Source organism: Pelodiscus sinensis, chromosome 14 (genome assembly GCF_052426305.1).
Source record: "Pelodiscus sinensis isolate ZL-2025 chromosome 14, ASM5242630v1, whole genome shotgun sequence".
Lineage (NCBI taxonomy): Eukaryota > Metazoa > Chordata > Testudines > Trionychidae > Pelodiscus > Pelodiscus sinensis.
In genome coordinates this window covers 10,767,365-10,777,847 of record NC_143065.1, presented here as the reverse complement: position 1 = coordinate 10,777,847, position 10,483 = coordinate 10,767,365, and the positions used below count along the sequence as shown (strand labels likewise).

The 10,483-nt window shown below is 63.1% G+C and overlaps 1 protein-coding gene across 3 annotated transcripts in view; it reads right to left on the bottom strand.

The window, feature by feature from the left end:
• Window positions 1-3,370: 3,370 nt before the first annotated feature.
• The window catches only part of ALPK3 (alpha kinase 3), a 52,146-nt gene continuing 45,033 nt past the window's right edge, over window positions 3,371-10,483 (bottom strand). For all 3 annotated transcript variants that reach the window (XM_075897450.2, XM_075897451.2, XM_075897452.2), the window contains 7 exons: window positions 8,566-8,693; window positions 7,711-7,746; window positions 7,087-7,361; window positions 6,470-6,558; window positions 5,800-6,017; window positions 5,092-5,140; window positions 3,371-4,710 (listed from right to left, as the gene is read on the bottom strand). In XM_075897450.2, coding sequence (XP_075753565.2) covers window positions 4,371-4,710; window positions 5,092-5,140; window positions 5,800-6,017; window positions 6,470-6,558; window positions 7,087-7,361; window positions 7,711-7,746; window positions 8,566-8,693 — 1,135 coding nt within the window. In that variant the 3' untranslated portion in view covers window positions 3,371-4,370. The remainder of the gene's footprint in view (window positions 4,711-5,091; window positions 5,141-5,799; window positions 6,018-6,469; window positions 6,559-7,086; window positions 7,362-7,710; window positions 7,747-8,565; window positions 8,694-10,483) is intronic.

Genomic DNA, 10,483 nt, shown 5'->3' with positions numbered 1-10,483 from the left:
TGGGTGCCTGCCAGTTGTTTGCGGTGTTCCTGGCTGGACCATGCCACCGCCCCTCAGCCAGTGGGACTCTGCCCCTGGGGAGGGCCACCTTGCCTCGCCTGCGGCATTCAGGCCAAATGTTCAGGGTTCAGAGCTCTGGGGCCTGATTTTCAGGCATGCGCAACCCCCCACCCTTCCCCAGCAGACAAAAGCAGAGCAAGGCGGAGGGGCCGGATGCCAAGAATGAGCACATAGCAGGGAGCGGCGCAGCCAGTGGCGCAGGCTCCCAAGGGACGTGAGGCCTTCGCCAGCTCTTGGTGTCCCCGCTTTCTGGGAGACGTGCCTTAGCCACCCCCCTTCCTGTCCCAGCTCAGGGGTGAGGCGCGAGGCTCTTTGGCCTGCGGCACGCGAGTAGCCAGGTTAAATGGTCTAATGTTCCCCTCTGGCCTGGAGCTCGGGGCTTTGCTTGCTCGGCCCCTGCCCCCTGGTTCACAAGTTCCAAAATGAGACACGCCCCGGTCAGCTTGTAGAAACAGACCCTCCTCCCTGGCCCCCAGCCCCACTGCATTGTGAGACTGGCCCCTCCTGCCTTCACACCTAGGAGCCTGACCACAGCTCCCCAGGGAGCTCCTAGACCCAGTGCCCTCTGGGCATGCTGAGCTGCCCCTTCAGCTCTAAGCTGCCCCATGCCTGGAGCAAGGAGTCACCTGGGAACTCTCCAAGAACGGGGGGGGGGGGGGGGGGGAGCACAATGGCAAGGCCGGCTGCAGGGCGAGTTCCCCAGGGGTGTGTCTAGACTACATGCCTCCTTCGACGGAGGCATGTAGATTAGCCAGATCGGAAGAGGGAAATGAAGCCGCGATTAAAATAATCGCGGCTTCATTTAAATTTAAATGGCTGCCCCGATCTGCCGATCAGCTGTTTGTCGGCAGATCGGGGGAGTCTGGACGCGATGCCCCGACAAAGAAGCCTTTCTTCATCGACACAGGTAAGCCTGGTTTCACGAGGCTTACCTGTGTCGATGAAGAAAGGCTTCTTTGTCGGGGCATCGCGTCCAGACTCCCCCGATCTGCAGACAAACAGCTGATCGGCAGATCGGGGCAGCCATTTAAATTTAAATGAAGCCGCGATTATTTTAATCGCGGCTTCATTTCCCTCTTCCGATCTGGCTAATCTACATGCCTCCGTCGAAGGAGGCATGTAGTCTAGACACACCCCAGGGCTGCAGCCTAATGCTAGTGCCAGGCCCAGGCTGGGGGCAGTGCAGTGCTGCAGGAACAGCTGAACAAACACCTCCCTGGGGGCGCCTGGTTCTGGGGAAATCCTGGGCAGCCTCGAGAGTTACTCAAAACACGCCTGACATCTGCCCTGGACCCTGGTCCATCCCAGTTCCCTGCCTGCCCCTCCCCTTTCAGGCAGCTCTGGAACTTGCAAAATGCATCTTGTTCACAGGTGTCTTTGGCAGGGAGCTGCAGCCAGGCCCAGCTGCTCTCACGCTGCCATGCAGGGTCCCTGTCTGGAATGAGGCTCAGTGGCACAGGCGCCAATGGCAGCAGCTTTGCGCGGGGGCGGGGAGCAGCCACATGAGGCCCATGGCGGCCTAGGGCAGGAGGAGCATCTGCCAGGACTCAGGAGGGGCTCGTCGCCTGGCAAAGGGGGACAGGACGCTCCAGGTGCCTCCCAGGGCACAGAGTGGTTACTAACGAGTGCCCAGGAGGCACAAAGTTATCCAAGCTGCTCAAGCCCAGCCCAGGCTGCAGGAGCTCCCGAGGGCCCTGCTCTGGCAAGGCAACTGGGCAGCACCGGGCAGGGGACTGTCACTGGCGACCAATATGCTGCACCATGACAGCGACTGCTCCCTACACCTCCCTAGGGAGCCCCAGGCCGAGAGGGGGCACCCTAGGGGCAGCTCAGCTCAGCCTCTGTGTAAGCTGCAGCAGCAGCGCTAGGTGCCAGCAGCATATCTGGGTGTGTGAGGAGCAGGAGGAGAGGAAAGTACTGTGGTGCCACCTCTCGGCCCCTGCTCCGCCCTCTCCTAGCCAGCCGTGCAGAGATCCCAGAGCGGGGCAAGCCCAGGAGGGTCAGGGTTCCCCTACAGAGACGGCAGAGCTGGGCAAGGCTCGTTTGGGCTTGTTTCCACTGCCAGGCCAGCAGCCCAAAGGGAAGCCCAGTGAAACCCCACAGCACCGCCCACAGGGAAAGGGGCTTGGGGCAGAGCTCGGCAGGCGTGGGCACAGAAAGAACAGGAGTTGGGGGGGGGGGAGACTTTGCTCAGGGACATTCAGCAGCCTGCGGTACGCGAAGGGGCAGCATGGTGCTTGCGTCTTGGGTGCACCTCATGACCTGAGCCCGGGAGAGCCCCCAGCACTGGGCAACAACAGCCCCAGCTACTGCAGGCATGTGAATTACCCCAGACTCAGCAACTCCTCAAACTGCTTCCCTGGCCTCAGACTGGAGCAAGCAGCTGGGCATTTACAGGCCCCGTTCTCTGCTACAGAGAAGAGCACAACGCCTGTGTCTGCCCCTTTAAACAACACGGCAGCCCCTGGCCGGCCGGCTGGGAGGGAGCGGCCAAGAGGGCAGTTCCAGCCTCCCAGAACCCAGACGAGATCAGCAAGACCAGAAAATGGCCAACGACTGGGCTAGACCCCCGGGTGCACCAGAGCAGCTCTTGGCCCAGGGAGGTAGGGAACTCGCCCTCTGCCCCTGCTGAGCCGGCACCCCCAGCATGAGAACAGCCGGAGGCTGCACTGATTTGCACCAGCTGTGGGCCAGGATTGCTCCCTCCTCCCTTGTGCTGGCAGCTGGGGAGCAAGGGTCGGACTTGGGTTCAGGGGGGAATCCTCAGCTCTGCCTTAGGGCAGCTTTAAATCCCATTTGTGCTGTGGCAGCGCGACCAGGGCTGAGGGGCCAGGCCAGGCTTCAACAAGCTCACTCAGGGCTGCCTGGCTGGGCCATCCCGGTGGCCTGGGAGAGCAGAGCCCTGACGGCAGCCCTCCAGCACCAGGGGCTGCTGCAACGCCCCCACCGCCCAGCTGCCAACGTGCGCCCACGGCTGCAGCCACACCCTGCTCTCGGCAGGTCGCACAGGGAGGCTGTTCCTGGCCGGAGGACAAAGGGGCTCGCCAGGCCAAGGCTGGGTTCTCTCGCCAGCCCAGCCCTGCTGCGACGGAAGTGGCTGGGGCTGTGTGGCTGCAGCTGGGGAAGCGGCCTTGGGTTGACAGCGAGGGAGCTGCAGTGCATCCTGGCTCGGCTGGGGGTGGGGGTGTCTTCCTCCCCCTTGGAGGTTTGAAATGTTCTCTCAGAGGAGCAGGAGGCTTGAACTCATTGTCCCCAGCCCAGTCCCCGCTCCCCCCCTGCCCCGGCACCAGGCACCTTCCGCTCTAGGAACCAGGGAACGAAGAGGTGACGCTTTAATTGCGCCCGACGGGCTCCGAAGGTAACACATTCCCAGCTGAGGCCCCTCTCTGCAGTCTCAGGCGGGGAGGATGCTGCACTGGGAGGCGTGAAGCACACGCGGAAGGCTGGCTTCACGCTGCGGGGGGAGGCGTCTCTCTGGCAGAAGCGAAGACTCTGCCACCTGGTTCTGTAGCAAGGCCTGGGGGCTGCCAGACTTCCCGGGCCCAGGACATCACACACAAGGCAGGGCCATGCCCACAGGGCACAGAGGGGCCAAGCAGGCTGTCCAGTGAGCTCCCACAACAGAGGAGCGACGGGAGAGAGGCGCTGAACTAGCAAGGCGGGGAGCTACGGCAGTATGGCAAAGGGGCGAGCAGGGCACATGGAGGGAAGACACCAGGAGAGGCTGGGAGCTGGGGGGGGACGAGGCCTTTGTGACACACATGGAGCGCTGCAGGCCGGTGGGGCGGCTTGGCACAGTCCATGGGACACACAGGAGCACCAGTCTGCAGGGCGCTCTGCTCTGTTAGTCGCTGGTTGGATGACAGCCGGGGCCGGGGCCGACGGGAAGAGCCAGCGCTGTCCAGAGCAGGGGTTTGGAAACGAGCCGGGGTCAGCAGCAGGCAGTGGCCAGTGCCCCAAGTGGCCAGGCTGGAGCACTGCCCCAACTCCTCGGCATGGGGCAGCGCTGGGGCGCCTGCCCAGCCCGGGCCGCGGGGCTCGGTGGCAGGCTCGGCCGGCCTGGGTGAGCTGTTGCTCTAAAGAGGTAAGAGACAGGCCGCAGGGCTCCCTGCCCGGCTGTGCAGGCCCTGCCGGGCGCCGAGCCAGCTCCAGCCACTAGCCTACGCACAGGGCGCCCCGCGCTGGCGCCAGCCGCCACGGCTTCACTCGCACACCACACAGCGCAGCGCGGGGGCGCCGGAGCAATGCTAGGGTCCCTGTCCGGGTGTGCGCGGTGGCCGCACCGAGCAGCCCAGCCCGGCTGGCTGCGGCTACTGCAGCAGGCCTGGCCTGTCGCTCTCCTGCACCTTGTGCTTCGGGGCCAGCTGGGCCTCCCCAGCTTCGGCGGATTTCCGAGAGGCCTTGGGGCTCACGGCGCCTTTGCGGGTGCCCTGGGGGCTCGCCAGGCCTTTCTTCGGCAGCTGGGGGCTGGACTGGGCTGACGGGGCCTTCCTGCCCAGGGAGGGGCTCTTGGAGCCCTTGGGTTTGGCTGGCTGCTGCAGGGCCTCCAGACTCCTCAGGCCCAGGAGCTCACAGTAGCGGTTACACTGGTGGACAGCAGCAAACTGGTCCAGCAGGGCCGGGAAGCAGCTCTCCTTCAGCCCCTGGTACCTGCCAACAGATTCACGCTCAGCACCAGCGCCCGGCCAAGGGGCTCTGGCCAGGGCGCCCACCCCACGTGCAGCCCAGGCCTGGCAAGCGGGGAGCCCGGGGGCTGGGGCTGCTGGCAGGTCAGAAGGGCTCAGAGCATTGCTGCACTGTGCTCACTCGCACAGGCTCAAAGCACCTCCGGGCCCTGCCCTTGTGCTGCCTTCTCACCCAGCCTCCCCCCACCATCCCCGCAAGGCGCTGGAGCGTGATGGGGAGGGCAGCAGGGAGGTGGCCCACGGCTGACCAGTGCAGGACAGCGCTAGGGATGTCTGTCCAGCCAAGCGATGGGGCGGGGCACATGCAGCCCAGCGCAGGGGGGCCCCCAGCTGCCCAGTCACTTACCCCTTCAGCTTTGTCGCTATCCTCACATTTGTGATCCTCCAGCCCACACCTGCAATGAAGGGAACAGTCACCAGCCTCAGGCGGAGCCCTGCCAGCTCCCATGGCCGTCAGCAGGCGCCTGGCCACCGACTGCCCAGGGCAGAGTTGGCCCAAGGCAGCTGCATGTGGGGAGCGCCAGCTCTCTGCAGTAGTGGGCTGGGCGGAGGGGCACAGGCGGGGGTCCCAGCCACCCCTGCACGGGCTGGGTGGCACAAAGGGCACTGGTACGGGGTCCCTGCAGGGTCCCAACAAACCATGCTTAGGCCCTGAGTTGCCCTCTGACTGCACCTTGAACTCAGTCCCTGCCCGAATTCCTCCTCCCAGTGCCAGGCTCTGAGGCTGAGGGGGGAGCTAGGACCGGCCAGGCCCTTAATGGAGTCACTGTGAGGCCCAGGGCGCAGAGATGGAACATTTCACAGCGGGCCAGGTTGGGCTGTGAGCGGGCGCTGCCCGTGGTCACCCTGTGGCAGCTTTCGCCGCAGCGCCACCAGCTCCACTGGGACTGGGCATTCTCCGCATGTCAGGCCCCAGGAGGCTGGAGTTGGGAGCCCCCCCCAGTCGGTTAACCACTTAAACCTCATGGGGAACCAATTCAACAGGCGTTTACATCCCTAGCAGCGTCCTAGGCAGGGCAGGGAGCCCAGGGCTTGGCGCCGCCTCGGCCGGTACCTTCCATGTCTGTCACCAGGATGTTTCCATTTGTCCACTGGTAGAGCCAGTGCTGGAAGGCGCAGCACTTCTGCGCGATCTCCGAGCTGCTCCGCACGGCCAGGCTGCCGTCCTGCTCCTTCCCGCAGTGCCGCTCGAAGGGCCCCGCCAGGTCCTCCTCCAGCGTGGCGTAGGGGACCGTGTTGGCAGGTCGGTAAATGAGATACAGAGGGAGGATCCTGGACAATGGCAAACGGCCGGCTCAGCCCAGGGCAAGTGCGGACATCGGCCCACGTCCCAGCTCCGCCACTGGCTTGCAGAGCGCCTGGCAGACCCCAGCCCAGAGCCCAACTGGGCCAGCTCCGGCCTGACCGTGAGCTGCCAGACATCAGCCATGTCAGTCTCGGGGCCCGCTCGTGTTAGCCCCAGGCCCCTGGGCCCTTCCCACGCGATGCGCCCAATTCAGCTTCTGGGCGCAAGAGACCGGAAACAGGCCACTGGAGCCAGGGGAGGCAACTGTTCTGGTGCCACCCACCACATGCTCCCACCCCCCCGACACTCGGTGCGGAAGGAGGCTACGCTGCCCTGTGGCCCCGGCGTGCTCCACAGACACCCATCCCCGCAATGATGCTCCGTGAAGCTGCCCTGTGGCCCCAGCGTGCTCAGGATGAAGGGTAGGGGCCCAACTTACTCGGGCACCGCACCGAAGTCTGGGATGGCCCGGGCTTCAGCCGCAAAGATCTTGCAGTACTCCCGGCTGGAGTTCTGGATTTTACACTCCTGGGGGTTCAAAGAGAGTCGTTACCTGCCCCAGCAAGCTGGGCTCAGCATCCTGCTCCCCCGCTGGCAGCGCCAGGACAAAGGTGACAGCCCCAGAGCGCCCACAGCCTGTGTGGGTGATGGGCGAGTACCGGATAGCTAGGGAGCAGGGTGCAGGTGCTGACCCCAGCCCCGCAGGCTGGTGTGACAGGAGCAAGGCCAGGAGCAGAGGAGCAGGAAGGCCGCTGGGCAGGCACAAGGGGCAGCGACAGAAGGGCAGAGGCTGTGGGGAGCAGGTCAGGAGCCTGTGCCAGGGCGAGGGGAGGCGTGTTCCGGAGCTGGGAGAGGGAATGTGGGAGGAGAGATGAGGCCAGAGGCCAGGGCCAGACAGGCTGGGGGGCACAGGGAGGTGCTGAGGAGCAGCAGTGAGTTGGGGGGCAGGAGCCGTGTGCCGGATGGGGGAGGGACACACTCGGTGCAATGCCAGCAATAAAACACAAGCCCAATCTCCCCACATGGCAGGAACGAGGGGGCGTGGCCTGGGCCCACCTGGATGGTGATGTCGTAGTTCTTCTCGATGAGGGTGTTCTCGTTCTTGGTCCCGAAGACGATGAGGTTGTGCACTTTGATGATGCAGGTCCGACCGGACTCGAAGACGGGCTCCAGGCCGTAGATGGCCCTGACGCGACAGGCCTTGCGCACGAACCCGGCGCCCACCTCCATGTCCTCGCTCACGATGCGCCCAAAGAACTTGTCCCCCCAGTAGCCCGAGTCGGCCAGGCCCTTGGCGAACACCATGGGGGTCATTTCGATCTCCTCGCCGACTAGCGGGAGGAAAGCAGCGAGGGGCTCAGCAGGCAGCAGGCTGGGCCCCTAGTTCCCAGGGGGTAGCGAGGGCTGCAGGCTCAGCCCCGCAGGAGGGAGTGGGGAACGCCTGAGTGCTAGCGACCCTCGGGTCGACAGGTGGCGATCAGCACGCCTGGCATCCGGCTGGCATGAGCCAGTGCCTGGCGCGAGCCCTTGCACGCAGGCTCCGGCTCGTTTGGGAGCAATGGCTGGCTCCAGCTACGCTGGGCTGTGCGGTCCCCCTCCCACCGGGCACCCTGCCCCACACCGGGCACCGCAGCAATGGCCTGGGCAGCCCGCACTGCTCCTCGGCTGCTCCCACTTTACCTTCAATTTCTTCCCTGGAGACAAATCCCGAGAGCACTGGAGGAGAAATGAAGGTCGTTAGTGCCCTGACGGGGCCGGACCTAGGAGCCGATCATCCCAGACCCCTCCCTGCCCTGTGCTCTGGCACGTCCCTGAGCACCCCAGGGACACCCACAGCAGCTCCGTCGCCCAGGGAGCCTGGCCAGAGACGGGCAGACAGGCCAGCTGCTGCCCTTCAGGGGAACGGGCCAGGCCCAGCCACTGGAGGGACTCACAGCGCCAGGCCCGGACTCGTTCCCTGCCCCAGGGTCAGATCGCTGGGGGGCAGCGCATGGAGAAGGCTCTTTGCTGCTGGCCAAGTATCACTCGCATTCCCCCCGCGGGAGCTTGGAATCGCAGCCTCCTGGCTCCCACAGCTACCATGCTGCTCCCAGCCACCAGCCATGCCCCCTGCCCTCCCCACTCCGGCCTCCGCCGCCCCGCCCCCATCACCCGGTACCCAGTAGAGTTGCCAGGGTTTGAACCGGACAGTCCAGTGTTTGCGCTTCCTGTTCGGGACACACATGGAGACAATGGAACTGTGGGGCGTTTTCTAACTCGGATGGAGCGTAGATTGGGACGGAATGGCAAGTGTGTCCGGTATTATTGTTGAAACCATCTGGCAACCCTAGTACCCAGCCCCCGCCACCCAACCGCCCCCTTCTCCTCATCATCCGTCCCAGTCCCTCTCCTGCACCCTGACCCCCCCCACTCTCCTGCCCCCATCACACAGTACTCAGTGGCCACCCCCGCTCCTGCCCCCCAACTGCCTGTCACCCACCTCTCCTGCCCGTCGCCCAGGATTCAGCTCATTCCGCCTGCCCCCGCCCGCCTCACCTTCTGCGCTGAGCAGGAAGTCGGTGGAGTCGGAGCCGTACTCGTTCTCGATGGTGCACTGGTACACGCCGCAGTCCTTCCGGGACGCCTGCACAATGGCCAGGGCTGCCTGCCCCTCGTCGCCGGAGCTGAGAGAGGACGGAGCCAGCCGGGGACCAGGCTGTAGTGTCTGGTCTGTGGTAGGGCCTAGGAGCCCCAGCTGCGGAGCACAGCCCGCAGGAGCTGTACACACCCACCCCTCAGAGCCTGCATTCTAGCGCAGCCGCAGCGGGGCGTGTGTGTGTGTGGGGGGTGGACCAAAAGCCAGGCCAACGTTACCGGGGACAGCACCCCAAGGAAGGGATTTGCCCCTGTGACCCAGGGAGATCTCGGGGGGGGGGACGGGGGGGGCCTCAGAAAACAACCTTACCCCTTCGTGACACTCCGGAACTACTGGACTATTACGGTTTCCTGTCCACTGTGCTTGGGGAGAATTAAAAGGAAGAGGGACCCCACCCTCTCCCCAGCAGCCCCCTGGAACTCCAGCAAGGCAGGCTGGAAGGACTGGAGGACAGCTGCTAAGATGCATCACCTACAAAGCATGATGCAGGTGGGGACCCTCCCTCGCATCCTCTGCAGTGAAGACAGATGCAGAGAATTGATTTAGCTTCTCTGCATGGGCCTTGTGGTCCATGAGTGCCCCTTTAGTGCCTTGATGGGCCGGGGCCCCGCTGATGGTTCAGCCAGTATCCCACTTACAAACTGGTTTGCTGTCGGTTGTTAGTTTTTTGCTAGTTTCTCTTCAAAAAATTTTTTGGGGCTAATTATAGTTTTACACTTGACTTGCCAGAGTTGATGCTCCTATCTATTTTCTGCAGTAGGACTTATCTTCCAGTTTTCAGAGGGTGTCTTTTTAATTCCAGCTGCTTCTGTTAATTCATTGGTTAGCCAAGGTTCCTGGTCCTCTTACTAGGTTTTTTAGTCTGGGGCATAAATTTAATTTGAGCCTCTTAGGAGGTTGTAAAAAGTTCCCATGCAGTTTGCAGGCATTTCACTTGTGTGCGGGAAGGGTGTAACCAAGAACAGGGGCCACAGCTCCGTAGAGAGAAGTGTCCGGTCTGAGGCTGTATCAAGCCGGGGGCCCTCTTCATGCAGCCAAAACAACACTTGTACCCTCAAGATGAGCATGTGTGTGGCTGAACCCAGAGCCCACTTGCTAGGGTGCGGGGCAGACTCTGTCCCCAGTCGTTATCAGTGTTGCCCACTCTCCCTGTGGCTCCAGAATTAGGGGTTGGGAATGGGGGTTCTGGACACAGTGGCTGTGTCTACACTGGGCCACTTATTCCAGAAAATCAGCCGCTTTTCTGGAATAAGCTGCGAGCTGTCTACACTGGCCCTTGAATTTCCGGAAAAGCAACGATGCTGTACTGTACAAAATCAGCCACTATTCCGGAAAAACTATTCTGCTCCCCCTCGGGAATAAGTCCTTATTCCGGAACACTGTTCCGGAAAAGGGCCAGTGTAGACAGCCCAGTAGTCTTTTCCGGAAAAAAGCTCCAATCGCGCAAATGGCGATCGGGGCTCTTTTCCGGAAAAGCGCGTCTACATTGGCCACAGACGCTTTTCCGGGAAAAGGGCTTTTCCGGAAAAGCAGCCTGCCAATGTAGACACTCCTTTTCCGGAAAAACTGAAAACGGAATAGTATTCCGTTTTAAGCAGTTCCGGAAATTCATGCCAGTGTAGACACAGCCAGTGCGGCCCTGCTTCCGAACACTCAGTCCCATGACGCACCGTTGTTAGAGGCCGGCAGATGTTCTCTCAGGGAGGGGCCTTGGTGAGGGCCTGGTCGTCTCGCTCTCTGCCCTGGGCTCTCACCTTCGTGGTCAGCAAGGAACCGACTCTGGTTCCTTTGGTCTCACTGTGGCTCTCCAAAGCCGGG